Genomic DNA, 16,786 nt, shown 5'->3' with positions numbered 1-16,786 from the left:
AGGTTAGCGGCAGAACCAGGATTAGAACTCACGTCTCCTGATTCCCCGTTCTAGAGCCACTAGACCAACTTAAACACGTGCATAATGTTAGCAAGACCAAGGCCTTAGTAAGTGAAATAATCACATTGCTTTTAAAAACTTTTGTTCATTTAACATACTATAAATACACTGAATTATTACCAATATAACTACACACAACAATTTGGTCATCTTGTTTCCCCAAATCATTCCTGTCTGATTAGTCAGGGCTTGTCATATTAGAAAAAGCACAAAATAATGAGGGTTTTTTTTTCAGGGCAATACCCATTCCTACCAGCGTTGACAGTGCTGGAAAGCAAACAGGCCACCATGCCAAGCCAGTATTCTGTGTATTCTATTAAGCTGCAGGCTGAACAGAAGACTTTGTTTTCACTTCAAAGGACCCTTATCCCAATCTCTCGCTCTTCCCTTATGAATAACAAATTGGAAATAAATCTTCTGGCTGAAGTGCCTGGAATCTCATGCAATCTGGGTGCTCTTCAGCTTCCCAGCTCTATCACATGCTAATTATTGGTAAACACTTTGATGTGATATATACATAGAACTAAGTGTACTTCTCTGCACTGCATAAAATAATACAATGGATGTGTACTCAAGACAACCAATACAGTGGAAAGTAGGGCTGTCAATTAATTGCAGTGAACTCAAGTGATTAACTCAAAACAAACTAACTCAATTCAAAACATTAATCGTGATTTATTGCAGTTTTACTTGCACTGTTAAACAATAATAAAATACCAATTTATAATACATTTAAATATTTTCTACATTTTCAAATATATTGATTTCAATTACAACACAGAATACAAAGTGTACAGTGCTCACTTTATATGATTATTTTTTATTATAACTATTTGCACAGTAAAAAAGATAAACAAATTTCAATTCACCTCATACAAGTACTGTGGTGCAGTAAAACGTAGAATTATTTTTACTTAAAAATGTAGAATTTTTTTTTTACATAAAATAAAACAATAATTCTACATTTTTAAGTTGCACTTTCATGATAAAGAGATTGCACTACAGTACTTGTATGAGGTGAATTGAAAAATACTATTTCTTTTATCTTTTTTACCATGCAAGTATTTGTAATAAAAAATAATCGTGTAGTGAACACTGTACACTTTGTAGTCTGTATTGTAATTGAAATAAATATATTTGAGTATGTAGAAAACATCCAAAAAATTTAAATAAATGGTATTCTATTAATGTTTAACAGTGCTATTAAAACTGCGATTAATCACGATTAATTTTTTTTAATCATTTGACAGCTCTAGTGGAAAGTCATAATACAGCTTTCTATCCTTCCACAGTGACATAACTTTACAGAGCTAGATCTTACTTTATATGTGGATAACCCCATGTTTCTTATTCTCCCCACCAACCCTGCCTTATACTGAACAGTGACGCTCCAGAAATCCCATCAATACAAATCAATATTCAGAACTATTATTTAGCTGAAGTGGTATTAGTATTACAGTAGCGCTTAGAGGACACAACTGAGATCAGGACCCCATTTTGCTGGCAACAGACAGACAGTCCTTGCTCCAGCGAAACTTCCAATTTAAATAGGCAAGACAGAAAGGTAGGATTATTATCCCATTTTACAGATGGGGAACCGAAGCAGAGAGAGATTAAGTGATTTGCCCAAGGAGAGTGTAGCAGAGCTGGAAACTGAATCCAGATCTGCTGTGTCCCAGTCTAGTGCTTTATTCATTATTATTTGTATGGTTGTAGCACCTAGGAGCCCCAGTCTCAGACCAGGACCTCATTGTGCCAGATGCTGTACACACTGAACAAAGACAGTCCCAGCCCAAAAGAGCTAACAATCTAACTATAAGACGAGAGGCAACCGATGGCTACAGAGAGACCAACAGGAGTGCAAGGAAACAATGAGACAATATAGTTATTACGATCAGCAGTGGTCTCAGCACACCAGCAGCCTAGCCATGGTGAAGGTTTTTGTAGATCTCACGGCAAAGGAGAGTTTTGAATTAGTGCGTTTTGTGGATGTTTACAGGGAACTTCTCCCAGGAGCAGCATGGGAGAAGGCACAAAGGAGTTACATTTTCAAGCAAGGAAGTGGGTGATGGAGGCTGACATCCTGGGCTGCTCGGGGGTGGGAGGCGATCTTTGGATACTGTTTGAGAGATGACAGGTAAAGCCCATCCTTCCACAGCAATAGCTGGAGGTTTCTCCCCATTTTGGTCCAAAGTGGTTAAACAGGAGGCTGCCCTGAGAGAATGACAAGCCAAGATGATCTCTGCTTGGACACTCAACCCCGAACGGGACTCATTTCTTGCTGCTTCTATATTGCTTCCTTCACCGGCAAGGACTTCAGCATGGATAGATTTCAGCTCCCTGTCCTCTGCAGCCTTCACCTACGCCTATCCTCTCTGCCTAGTGGCCACTAAGGTCATGCTTGCCCACCAGCACTTCATGCCCTTCTGCCATTTGGACTCCTCCCGGCATATTCCTTGCGATCTGGGTTTTTAAATGGGTTCCGCTTCAGTGCTACAAGTGAGAATCACCACTGAGTAACCAGAGGTCCTATGAAGTCAACTGAGACATCTCCTGCTCCCTGGCTTTAGCTGGGGGTCAGTCAGCCACAGAAGCAGCCACACAGCAGGATTTAAGAACCCCTGCTCCAGTTGCTTCATTGCTCCATAGGCTTGGCACAGACCTTGCTTCCCCAAGGGCACTGGCATCTGACTCCACCAAGAGACCTAGCCAGCCCTGGTGGACCTTTGGGTTGGGGTTTGTTAGGAGGAGTCTATTCTACGGCAGAGAGGCGGCAGCAAACTCTGCCTTGCTGGAATGCGAGGAGCTTCTCCACCATCCTGAGAGATGCCTGCAGGACAGAGGCTGCTGAAATGTTCCTGGGGTGGGGGAAAGGGGGAGAATAGCTCCCAAGAGTCAATATTTAGGACGGGGGAAAAGAGCCAAATCCAGCTGAATTGGAAGAAATGAATCCAAACTAGCCAGACTGAAAGGAAGAAAAATAATCAAGCTGTTGTCGAAGGATCAGTGATCATGACATGTGGTTTGATGCCTGCTGGTGCCAAGAGAAAAAACAATTTGCCTGGATTTCTGGGATTGAGAAGCTATGCCACAGCCTTCAACAGAGCCGGTCTGGGCTCTCCCCCACTCACTGCAGGGAGGAGAACCCATCTCAAGATGGAGAAAGTACTACTTTCTGTCCACCCACCCTGTGAAGGCTCTCTGACAGGACATCCTTAGGGATCTCCAGGAGTCCAGTACACCAAGCTGGTGACTCCGTTGTCTGCAGAGATCAGCAGGAAATCAGGACCTTGCTAGATGTTCTGGAACCTTCCTGGGCAGTGATTATGCTGTAACCCACCTTCAGGTAACATCTAACCACTGTTTCACAGTCTGATCACAACAACCCCACTGCTGACTTCCCATGCGTCATTCTTTGCAGCAACCACGAAAACTCCCAAGTCCCATTTCTTCACTGAGAAGCAGCTTGTTGCTATTCTGTCGGGCCCCTCACCCTCCATTTACTTTACATCGTGCAGTTTGCTCATTTCAACCAGCTTAAGATACAATTTACAAAGTGCATCACAATCATTTTTGTTTGTAGGAAAGTAGTTTTTCTGGTGCCTACCAGAATGTTCGGCTTTTAATAAGTATCAACAAGTTCTGAGTATTGTTTCAGCCTTTAAATCAGTGTGTGATAGAGGTGGTGTCCCTGCGCATCCCCTCTGGGAGTGGTGCTCTCCTTCCCCATCAGACCCCCACTTGCTGGGCTTCTTTCTTTGTAAGTCCACCTCCAGGCCTAAAACCTAGCACTGTGTTCTTTAACCCCTTCCAATCGTGTGTACGGTTGTGCCTCCCGTCACACTGCAACATTGCTCTTTTTAAATGTGTGTGCTGAAATACTTCAGACGAGGAGATTTATTCACAAGGAAGAAGGCATGACACATGAAAATCCCTCCCGGGCCTTTTGCACAGAACTTGATGAACAGACTAAGTTTTTTTTAAAAAAGCAGTAACAGCATAATTATATTTAGTGGTTATGAGGGAGCTGAGTCAAAGGTAGATGCCTCGTTATATTTTTTAGCTTTAAAGAGGCAAGCAAGGCTCATGGTGTCTTCTCAGCCTGAGATCTGCAACTGAGCCAACTTCTTTTTCAATGTTCCAATTGATTCCAATTATAAACATTAGCATGGTAGGTTAATTTGCTTCTGTGTCCCCCTTTGTTCGAGGTGGTTTTCTTTCAGATGGCAAGAGAGGTGATTAGCAATGTTCTAATAAGCAAGTCCAGATTAGCGAGCTAGTGTGTGACTTTAGAAGTGGCTTGAGGGCAAAACAACAAGGAGAAGACAACAACCTTCACATGATGCTCCTGTAACAGGTTATTTGATTAACACAATGAATGATGTCAACAGGCTACTGGACATTGATTTGTTGACCTCCCGGTATGATTAGCAACATGAAATTTGAGACGCCCATGAAAGCAGATAGAAATACTGTCCAAATCAACCACATTGATTTGTTTCCATTTTTATTCTGTAGGATGAAGAAAACAAACTGTTCTTCATGGTTCATCTTTACAACTTGGTGCTTTATTGGCAACACTGCTGATGGCTGATCCCAATAGATGTGCAGAACATTTGCTATAGCAGAGGCAGAAAATGGCTACAGCTTAGAAACACATCAAGAAACTAATCACACAGGTATTCTGTTCTTTGGGTGATATCCACCCCAGTTCAGAGGGCCAGCATGAGTTCCAGTCACCACATAAGCCCCGTTTAAGGGTTAGTACTGGCCTCCGCACAGGGGCATTTTTCACTGTTGTGACTAAATAAAGTGTACGTGTGCAGTGTTACTTTGCAGCACTGATCTGTTATCACTATTTAAATCACACTCGTCACTCCACGAGGCTCTGTTCAGACAAGCGAGAGGACAGAGCCCCTGCCCTGAAGGACTTGCACTATAAATGTTATTAGGATCTGTTTGAACTTAACAAGGATGTGAGATTAATTTACGCAAACTGAAATGCAATGTGCACTCTTGCTCCAAATAAAACTCATTTTCAAACTGTGTCAATATAGCGAAGTCCTAGAGCAAAGAACGCACAGGCCAGTGAAAGCAGTGCTCACCACAGGGAACCCTCCCAGCACACTGCATTCTGCCCTTTTGCATTTAATAATAAGACTGCTTAGCACTTTTCACCTGTTAAGCATAGTGCAGACATTTATTAATCCATCCTTCATTGATTCTTTTGGTTCCAGCAGGAAGGTAGGGAGAGATGTGAAGAGAATGGAGAAATAGAATGGAGAGAGAGACAGACAGAAGGCATGAGGGCCAACAGCACAATGGGGAAAAATAATTTGTTTTTACTGTCATTCTAGCTTATTTGGTTTTAGTAACCTTTAGTACCACCTAAATGTTGACTCGAAGGAGGATTAACCTTTGATGTCCCACACAGAAATAGGCTGTCTACATTCCATTTGCACATATAAGATCTCTCCATGCTACAAGAATCAACTTTTTTGCCTTGCACCACAGAGGTATGCTGGATCCACAGAAAGGGTTAAGACTTGACTGTAGAATAACTTGAGCCCTAGTATAAAAACTTCTGTTTATGTCTTCAGCATTTCAGTCACGTAGGCCTGGTCTACATGTAAACATTAGATCAGCCCAGCTACATTGCTCTGGGCAGTGAAAAATTTCACGCCCTGAGCACCACAGTTGGGTTCACCAGTGTAGGTACAGCTAAGTCAATGAGTAATTCTTCTGTGAAGTTAGCTATTGTACTGCCTGTCAGAGAGGTGGATTAACTACATCAGGGTAGGCAACCTATGGCACGCGTGCCGAAGGCGGCATGCAAGCTGATTTTCAGTGGCACTCACACTGCCTGGGTCCTGGCCACCGGTCCGGGGGGCTCTGCATTTTAATGTAATTTTAAATGAAGCTTCTTAACCTTTTTAAAACCTTATTTACTTTACATACAACAACAATTTAGTTATATATTATAGACTTATAGAAAGAGACCTTCTAAAAATGTTAAAATGTATGACTGGCACACGAAACCTTAAATTAGAGTGAATAAATGAAGACTCGGCACACCACTTCTGAAAGGTTGCCGACCCCGAACTACATCAATTAAAAAACCCTTCTACTGACGTAGGAAGCATCTACACTACAACACTACAGTAGCACAGCTCAGCGCGGTAGCCCTGCTGCTTTCGCGTAGACATGGCGTTAGTTAATTCAGTTCTCCTGCAAAGCTGGAGACTGGAGAACTAAGCGCTCTCAATATGTCTAGCACAGTCAAGCTGCATGGGAAGTGGCCTTAGAAACATTCCCATACTGCTCATACCAACTTGTTATTTGGGAGGAGCCAACTCTAGGGGTGAGACAAGAGTTCGGTCTCCATGCTCATTCATTCCTTGATTTCTCTGGTGGGGCTCCGAACGAGGAATCCAATTAACAGGGATTATTTTTGTAGCTCGGCACTTGCCTGCTAAGAACTAAAATGAGATCACCGACTCAAAGTACATACGCCACTAAGCACCCATCAAAAAGCAATGGCTTTTGGTAACCGAGATTGACTCGATAATGACATCTTGGAACAGATCTGAATCAGTGGCATGCAGATGAAAATGTCTGTATCCCATTAGCATCTTCTTGAGTCATCCAGTCTCATATAACAGGTTTGTTTGTTTTTTAATTATTTTCGGAGCCTCTCTTTCTTATACCGAAATGGTAAGTATCAGCAACATTCTGTTGGGTTAAGTATTTCCATAAAATATCATCCTAATGAGAGGTCCTTGGTCAGCATGTCTACTGGGCTTGGTACACCAATGCATTCCCAGGGAAACTCATATGCTGAATTGTCAAGGCTACGTGGGTACACAGCCTGGCCATTGACAGTGTTGGATTATCAATTTACCAATGCTACCCCTTGGAAATCTCTTGAGTCAGCATTCTGCCTGAAAATTCTACAATGGCATGGGTCTACCTCGCCACAACTTCTACTACACTCTGCTTTAAAACCTTATTGTACTAGCAAAATCTTCTTTGCTCACTTTCCATGATGCTCCAAGACCTTCACTTCAGCCCACAGAATAAATTTACTTATTTCACCAGTTTCCATTAGTGAGTGTAAAATACCCCCAGGTGCCACAGGTACCACATCTGTATCAATAACATCTGCAAGCCCTTTTCCAGTGGCAAAGTTGACACTGGTCTCATTCTACTGAGATAAGAGAAGTAAAAACTTTTAGTATGTATTTATTTTTATTTTGGGGGCCTTTAGAAAAGCTGGCAGAGTCAGAAAGGGACAACTTTACTTTGCATTTTCCATTTGTGATTTACATTCTCCATGGCCTTTGGTCGGGTTCATGCACAGTTGCTTTATGAAAATATACTACAGCAAGTGCCCCAAACACTACAGCTTTAAATAGAGGTTTGAGACATTATTGTAGAAAACTATAGTCCTTTTCATAAGGGCAGAAGTACCGTAAGGTAGGGGAGGGAAATCCCAATTAAAAAAACATAAATAACCTATAGGCAGATTTGCAAGTTTTACATGGATAGTGGAAAAGCAAAGGGCCAAAGACATATCTAAAATATTCTCTCCAATGACGTTTTATGTGCACATGTACAGTACGTGTGCATATTGTCTTGCAGAAAACATACTGGCCCAAGCATGGGACAAACACCATGGGCTAAATTCTCTATTGGTTTAAGCAGTGAAAGTACTTATTCGCTAATTGAGTTGCATTTGCTCATGCCAGCAGTGAACTTGGCCCTATATCTTAAACCCACCCAAATCCCAGATACACTGAGAGAAAAAGAACAAAAAGTTGGCCTACATGCCACAGCACATTTCCAATGTTAAGCGTTTCATGCCTTTTTCACCATCTGTGTTCCAGCTTGATGCAAACTAAAGTGGATGCACAAAAAACCTGGTTAAGGAAAACATCTCCCAAACACTGTGTCCATAGCAGTGTATAATGTACCAGTGACGCTCAGATACTATGGAGAGGAGGGTCATATAAATACTTGGGTAAGTAGGGAGTAGTTCAGAAAAGTGCTTAAAAGTTAAAACAACTTTACTTCAAACTAGAGCAGCTGCACCATTGCTACCTGTTTATAAATACCTGCTCCATCCATGCCTGAGTGAATAAGCCATTTCAAAAAGCTAAACAGTTCTTTAGGCTCATTTGGCATGAGCTAATACTTAGAAATTCAGTGTGCAACACTTCGGGCCAGACTTTGATACCCTTACACTGAACGGTACTTTCCTCCACCAGTGGTCCCACTGATTTCAATAGCAGGTTCATTGACATCAGTGGGACTACTCATGGTCAAAGACAGATGAGTAAGAGTATCACAATCTGGCCTTTTGTCTGCTAAACTGTGAGAGTCTGTTTTATGTCTCCTTTTTCAAATAATGCATTGACATTCCAGGGCTATCCAGCTTTTTTCAAAATGTGTCTAATTCTACAAGAAATGATTGCATTTATTTCTTTCCCTTCAGTGCAGATGGTGTGCTAGAATGCCTCTGACAGTGTTTAAAGGCCATGTGAATGACTGCGATTATGACACCAATAATGTAAGTTTTGTTTGCAGAACAGCTGTTGGCTGCATTGTTCTTTTGTGAGAAAAATGTAGCCGTTATGCTAATGGCATGCAGGCTCCTGATTGGCTGGAGGTTACATCATGCCTTGGAACAGTGCACTGCAAATTGCTTTTCGTGATGCAGCACCTAAGCAAATGGCAGACACATTAATGCTATTTAATGATTAGTCTTAATCCCCAAATCAGCCTGATCATTACTCAAAGAGGGAGAGAGGTATGGGCAAACACTTATGATATAGCCTGAAAGGAAATGCTTTAACGCTATGACTAGGTTTCATTTATTCTTGACTTACATGTAACTGGTTACAGTAGAAAAGAAATGCTAGGCTAGTTCTCAGACTAAAAAGAAAAGTGGGCACCTAGCCACAGCCCAGGGAAAACTATGTTTAGGCCCAGTTTGGCAAGATTTTTATATTTCCTACTGTTGTTAAAACAACCGAGGGTTGGTTTCCAGTTTTCGGAAAGTAGTTTTGGTCTTTTGCTTTAATGGTGGAAGCATTTCATACATCTTAACTCTTCTTGAAATTACAATCAGAGGTATTTTCCACTTGCTCGAACAAGGATTAGAGCTTCCTCTCCTTCCGTGCGAAACCCCAGTAAATGGCCTTTGCACAGTAAATCTGAGAGAGGCTAGAGGTGGGAATCCTGCCCTAAACCATCCATGCCACTGTCTCTATTCAACCCCATATTTATTTTTTGCTTAACACAGGGACTGGGAGTGAAATCCTGGCCCCAGTGATGTCAATGGCAAAAAGCCTACTGTTTTCAATAGCGCTAGGATCTGACCTGGGTGGCAATCCATTCAGGATTTTAAAGGGTTTGAAGTTATATCCCAGGATCAGTCTTGTCCATGGCAGCCTTCATATAGGGGTGAGGGGTAAATGTAAATGGGTGAGGATCTCTGGCCTGTGCTAATCTGGATGTCAGACAAGATGATCACAACAGTCCACTCTGGCTTTAGACATCTATGAAATGCCTGGTCCACCTCAGAATCAGACTGTCAGGTACAGGACACAAAGGGTCCTGGAATGTTTTGTTTTGTTTTTGCTTTGAAAAATAAGGTTATCTTTTAAAAAGCCATTCACATGGTCTCCCTCCTCTGCTCCCGTCTCACAAAACGTCAGGGGAATTTCTCTGACTTACCACACAACGGCTGGCCTATGCAGAAAGCCTTCTCCATTCACAGCTGTGCTAGAGTAATTCTTGCTGGGCCCGAAGTGCAGCCAGCATGTGCGGGGATAAAAATCAAGAGGACTGAGTGGTGTTTCCCACAACAGAAGGGCTCAAGATACAGATCCTGGTGGGATCAGGGATAGCCAGCCATGGAGCTGTTAGTTTTCATCTTGCCATGGCTTCCCTAGGAAGCAGTCATTTCTGATGAATAGGTATTGCTGTGCTCAAAGCCAGGACTCCTCAATTCTGACGTTCGAGTCCTAAATATTTGTCCGTGAGCCGATGTCCTATATTTCTACATCACCAATAAATAATTGAGGAAGCTAAAATTTCTTCCAAGAAGGCTTTCTAAAAAAATAAAACTATGTAGGATAAGATATCATGAAGCAGGTAAAACCTACAGTGGAGTGCCCAGCTCACAGGAAAATATCTGTCATTGTAAACAGAGAAATATCTGCTGCGACCACCGTGACTCGGCACAGACTTTCACTCCAAAGATGTGTCCCTGCAATCTGAAATTCCTGTACAGAATGAGACACGAGGCATTTCTGAAGCAAGTTACGTAGCCATACTGGAAATGCCAATGCTCTGTACATGGGACTGCAACCCAAAGCCAGAACTGATGCAAAAGGCAGCACACTTGGTAAATGGGGTGCCTTTCAGAGAGCACGTGTGCTCTGTTATCTGCACCGGTTGCCAGTTGGCTTCCAGATAAAATTTAAGGTGTTGGCTTTGACCTCGCAGCTCTAGATGAAATGGGACTGGCCCTATTTAAGTGTCTGCCTCTCTCCTAGAGCCAAGATGCCATATTGGCATTCAGCAGAAATGCTTACCTTAGAGAAACCAAAAATGTTTGTTGTACGGGATTTTAATATTTATCCTAATGTTCGCTGTGCTTGCTGTTAAAATTTCAATGAACATTGTAGAGTTTCCACCTTTCTAGTTTCTTATATATATTAGAAGGATTTTTTTTAAAATGGAAGTAAAAAACACCGTAATATTATACCTCTGTACACAGCAGGAGGGTTTTAAATGTAGGCAATAGTGTTGGACTTGCTTTACTGTAAGAAAACCAAGCAATATTTGTCTCCCAATAAAAATATTAGATGTATGAAAAAAAAGTCCCAGTGGTTTCTTTACTTCTTTTTCAACCTTTCAGAGATATCAAGATTTAAGAGAAGGGTACACTCATCAGCTAATTCCAACCTGTGTGCTCATGCCAGATACCCACATAATCAGACGTCAAGCCTCCATATTTCATATTTTCAATCAATAAATTCATATCTTGCCAATCATTTCAATATGTCCTGTGCTAATGCCCATTTTATGAATAACCTTATCTGTGTGGTGTCCTCTCTCTCTCATTGTCTATACATATTATAGTGCCATGATATGCAATACTATATATTTCATGTAGTACAACCTGTCAGTATTTACTACTATGATAGTGCTGTGTTTATAATATGGCTAATGACCTGCCAGAAGAACAAATGTTAAGTACAGGCTTAGCACATGGCTGCTTGGAGCAAAGCAAAGACACAGAATGGGATATAGGTACATATGATTTGCCATATGGGATCAGACTACTGCTTCTCCAAGTCTAGTACCCTGTCTCTGGCTTTGGCCAACACCTGATGTCTCATTGGAAGGTAATCCCTGCTTCCCTACCAGGCATGTAGCTAATTGTGCTCTCCAGGGAGGCGAGCTATTTTCCTTGATCCCTGCAGTAATTTGCTGGTGCACAGACACATGAGACTGAGTCACCAATGACTCAGTTTATACAACTACAGATTTTATTAATGGTCATAAAATCATCCAGCCACAATATCTGATTCCCTCAGCCACAGCAATGAATTGACCCTATACGCCTCATACGCTTATCAATACTTCGGGTGTTTCACCTCCCTTCACAACCAACCCCTTTAATACAGCCCAGCATAGCCCCTTAGACAATAGGTGGACAACCCACATCAGTGACTGGATCCCCAGAGACCACAAGCGACCACTGGGCAGACCGAAAACGCGCTGGGCTGATCCCATGACAAAACTCTTTGGCCAGAAATGGAAAGAACGTGCTCGCCACAAAACGGAATGGTGTGGCATCGACTTGCGTTCGCGGAGGGACGGATGAAGACAAGCCGGACAAAAATGACTCAATAATTTTAGTTAAGGTTTCTGTGTCAGTGCTTTGTGCTGCCTCTCCTGCTATTTACTGTTTCCCCCCTTCCCTTCAAAGACCCTGTGAGAAGACCTGCTGCTGAATCCTTTAACTGCTACTCCCCGTGTGTTCACAGGTGACTAGACCATAACTTTTCTTCTTTGCTTCAGTATTTGTGATTTTTTTAAAAAGAGTTTAATTCAATCATCTGCAATCAGTTACTTCTACAGCCAGGGCTCCTGCTTTCACTGCTGTGACTTTGATGTGACAAACCTCTAGCTCTTTATCGAGATGCTGAAAAGGAAATGACTGAAGCACGTGCGAAGGATTTTAAGATCCCTACGCTCAGTAACAGGTTGTTATTTGTAGACCAATATACTGAAACTGGGCTATGGTATGAGCTGTCCAGTCTAAATGTTGCTGGAAATATCCACCAACCCGTTTAAATGATCGGTGATGTCTAATCCTAAAAGGCTTGTTTACTTAGCCAGCTAAATTCGAACGGTCTCCTTTACAGCCTAGGTTTTAAACAATACATTTTATCACCACAACTACGTGAACGTTTGTTAAAACAGCTTTACATTCTGCGAAGAGCTACATCATGTTCCTGCTTTATGTGGTTTGGGAGGACACAGTGCCCTTTTTAATACTGCCGTCTCTAGTTTCCAGAACAAAGATGCGGCACGAGCAGTTACGATGTCACGTCAGCTCTGTGGGATACGAGTTCACTGAAAGCTGCTCCTGTAATTTGGCATAAAAACAGATTCCTAATAAGGTAGCTGAAGTTACCCCTGTGCAACAGGACAATTCCCAGATCCACACTCAGATAACATCGCGATGAGCACATGGTGCTGGGATTCCTACAAAACACTCAACGGCTCGGCAGCTGGGATGCTGCTTATTACACCAATCCTCCGTCTCTCACTGTTACCTCAGCTCCCCCACCCTCACCTTTTGGCTCTCGTCTTATAGTTTGGTGGTAAGCACTTTGGGGTAGGGACCATCTTTTCTTTGTATATGGGTGGCTCCTGATGGGGCCCTGATAGAGGCCTCTAGGCTTTACCACAATACAACAGATAATAGGGCTTGGTGTGAAAAGTACAGACAGCGCATTTCACCAGCACAACACCTGCACTGAGCAAGGGTGCCGTGGCACAATCCATGCAAAAGTACAATCGCCAGTACCACGTTCCATCCAGCACCAGAAGTTGGTCCAGAAAGAGACAGAGCCAGGCTGGTCTGGGGATGTGCTATTTAAACGCCTCTCCTGGGAAACCTGTGACTGTGAGGAGCCAGAAAACAAGTCCCAACAGAACAGCTGTGGTGGGAGTAAGGAGAGGACTGCCACTGCCACTGCCCCCTAAACCCTGGGCGCGTCACTCTTACCCTAGTTCGGACTCACTTGCAGCCTGCAGGTACAGTAATGGTGTACAGTGCAACTCCTGCATCCATTGTGGTGAGGGGAAGTATCTGACCCGGTACATGGACGTTAGAGCTGGTCGAAATTTTTTGCCAGAAACATTTCCTCAATGAAATACAGGGAATCGACAACATCAATTTTTTGCTTGTCGAAAAACAATGACAATACTGACAACATTTTCTTGTTCTTCTATGGGAAAATTCTACACAAAATGTTTTCTTTCCACTGGAAAACTCAGAATTATTCATTTCAACATTTCTGAATCAAAGTTTTTCAGCTCTTTCCATGCTGTAAAATGTTTCAGTGTTTTGACATTTTGTCCCATTTCATGGAAAAACCGGATGTTGAAACCATCGGTGTGTCGGACTGGTATGGTGTCTGTACAGGCCTACATTAGCCTGCTAACTCCATTCTGTTATCTGAATGCCATTTTGATTACAATCGATTATATGTGCTTTTACTTTTGGCACTGCAGAGTCCCATCTTGAGCTGAAATGCCCAGGAGATGTTAGGAGAAATCCTGGCACCTAGCAGAGGGCTAACAAGGAAGAGCAATCAAGAGGCATTAGCCTGGGTAGCTTTCCTTTCAAATGGAAAATCAACCTAGAACAATGACCTGGCTGCAGCCAAGGGGAAGCAGTTTTCCTTGGCTGCACTTCAGGTGGGCTGCAATGCAACTAAGCAAAAAAAATCACTTGATAAGACACCTGAAGCCGTTCAGGGGTGTCAACTGATGGGAGGGGTTGGAACTGGAACTTTATAAGTGGGAGGCTCTCTCACTGGCCATTCTAGAAGAGACCAGAGCAAGAAGGCAACACTGGGCAGGAGGAGAAAAGGGTTCTGGAGCCCTGAAAGGACTGACAAAAACCCGAAGGGCTCTAGAATGGTGTGGACACGCGAGCGAGGGTTCTGCATACAGATGCTTATTTTTCCATAGATCTGTACCTCTCTTGTGCCTTATCTAGGAGTAAAATGTGATTGGTTTAGAAATTCCTTTACACAGCCTGTGTTCCCCTTCTTTTAACTATCACATAGTCATCAAAAGTGAAACAGTAATCCAGAGGGCCCAGAGTATCGGTGTAACTCGGGGGCGGGGGGGTGGGGTAGTACAATAGCTATCAGGGAGTCTTGTAAGGAACCAGCACTAGTTTCAGGTCCTAGTCACTTGGATTGCAGAGTCTATATCTCAGGAGTGGGAGTTAGATAGGGGATCTTCACTCCAAGAGCATGCCTAGAAGCCCAGAGCTTGAGCAGTTACTGGATTCTGTCCAGACTCAGCCAGCCTAAAAGCATATGGGAGCCAAGGTTTGGGTCTAATACAGCAGCCTGGTGAGCATCCAGGGTTGTACCAATCAGAATTTCCCATAGATGGAAATTCTGTTTTCCAACCCAGCTTTCAGAGGGTTTCACGGAACCAATCCTTCAGTCCTGTAAGGCCAGGATAGCTCAAATAACTGATACTATAGCCTCTTTTTCCTAGGTCACTGGTTTGAACTGAGCTCTGGCTGCTCATGAATGAAAATTACTAGCATCTGCCAGCTGTTTGGTGGTTATTTGAAATGATTTTGTGGTCTCAACCAAGTTCCAAGCGGGTAAATTCCTACGTCTCCAGAACCACTGGCACAATTTGTACTAATTGTCTCTCAAGGAAGAGTCGAGTGTTTCAGTCAGCTTGGAATCTGGACTATGCATCAGTCCTAGAACTGCTTCCTTTGGAACAAGGTCCACGCACATTGATGCTGCCGTGGAGGGGAAGCTAGCACTCCTACCGCTTATTGTGCATCTGTTTTGTAAGAGGAGAGGACTTCACTTTACAGTGCTGTCATCCAACAAGTTCCAGAAGTCCAACTCACTTAATAATAATAATATTAATAAAAAATCCTTCCACCCCTCCATCATATAAATATAAAATCCTACCACAACATTTGCAATGGCCTGCAACAACACTTTGCACTTCTATTCTGCCTTCTGTGCAAGGACATCAAAGCACTTTACAAATGTTAGCCCCCCTAACCTCCCTCTGAGGTGCAGAACTAACAGCTTAACCATTTGATGAGAAAACTGGGGCACATAGAAATTACATGACTTGCCAATGGTGAGTAGCACAGCTAGGAACAGAGCGTTGATCTCATGAATTCCAGTTCTGTGCTTTAAACACTAGACCACGAGTCCTTTTGTTGGACAGCAATTTCACCTTAGATAAACAATGCAACCAACTGGAGGGATAACATTCATATAAAGTTGCATCATTCTAGAAGATTGCTCTATTAAGGTATCTTCTGATTTACAGATTCTGTAAACAATTCTTTCAAATAATTGGTACAAAGCCAATCAGAACACCAATGACATATTGTGGGTGGCTCTTGGCAACAATTTTATTTAATCAGTCTCCTCTGCACAACTCAAAATTCCCTCTTTACCTTCAGGAGTGAGGTGTTGCAAATTGAGACAACATTGATGGCTCCCAGACAATTTTAAATCGATACCATTAGGTAGGACAGCAAACAAAACTTCTGGGGTGTTTATCGTCAGTGCGGAGCACTGGGATTTGTTTGCATGACGTGCATTAAAGCTTAGATTGCTGTCGTTTTTCAGACATCCAACCAAATGATTATCATATACAAAACTAGCATTGTACATGCATTCTCTGAAGTGTCCATATCTGTGGTTAACAAGTTAGGTAAGTTATCATACAAGCTTCTAAGATGCACACATTTCTAATGTCACAAGCTTGACACACTAATGGGTCTTACCTTTAAGGACTCCCAAAGGGGAAACTGCACCAGAGAGAAAGGAATCTGGAGGGGGTAAAGAAAAAAAAGTCACAACAGCAAATTAGATTGGCATGTTCCTTGGCTGGCTAAATTAGGAACAGTTATTGTTCACTCAGTGAACTGTAGCTTATTACATTTATAAATCTGTAAGGATTACTTTATGTACACTGCTGTTAGAGGACTGGTTTCACTAAAGCAGTTTTTACTTTGTTTATCACGTTCCCTGCTGAGAGGTTAATGTATTGTTACCAGGGTGGCCTGTAAGAGCAATAACTAGTATGATCTAGTGCCGGGAATTTCTCAGTTTGACTTTTAGCCAAAGAAGCCATAAAGATGGTTCCAGCACCACACCACTCAGGCCACAAACACAGCTTGATGAGGAACTGTCGGATAACATGCACTGTCGCACATAATTATCTGAAAGTGGAGGAACACTTAGTGTCTTAAAGGGATGCTAAAAATGGCATAATGGGGTTGCAAGTTTATTGTCTCTACTGTCCGAAATGGTTAATTAATTATTAATTATTAATTATTATTATTATTATTGAGAGAGACAAGGTGGGTGAGGTAATATCTTTTATTGGGCCAACATATGTTGGCAGGGCC

General features: G+C 42.4%; 1 protein-coding gene across 1 annotated transcript in view; it reads right to left on the bottom strand.

The window, feature by feature from the left end:
* Window positions 1-16,786, bottom strand: part of SLC25A26 (solute carrier family 25 member 26) — a 287,750-nt gene that overhangs the window by 25,906 nt on the left and 245,058 nt on the right. The window contains exon 6 of the mRNA XM_026650445.2: window positions 16,160-16,204. Within this exon, the coding sequence (XP_026506230.2) occupies window positions 16,160-16,204 (45 nt within the window). The remainder of the gene's footprint in view (window positions 1-16,159; window positions 16,205-16,786) is intronic.

The sequence above is a fragment of the Terrapene carolina genome, unplaced genomic scaffold (assembly GCF_002925995.2).
Source record: "Terrapene carolina triunguis isolate 2854851 unplaced genomic scaffold, T_m_triunguis-2.0 Scaffold89, whole genome shotgun sequence".
Taxonomy (NCBI): Eukaryota; Metazoa; Chordata; order Testudines; family Emydidae; genus Terrapene; species Terrapene triunguis.
Note: the sequence above shows the minus strand (reverse complement) of the source record. Positions and strands in the feature narration are given on the sequence as shown.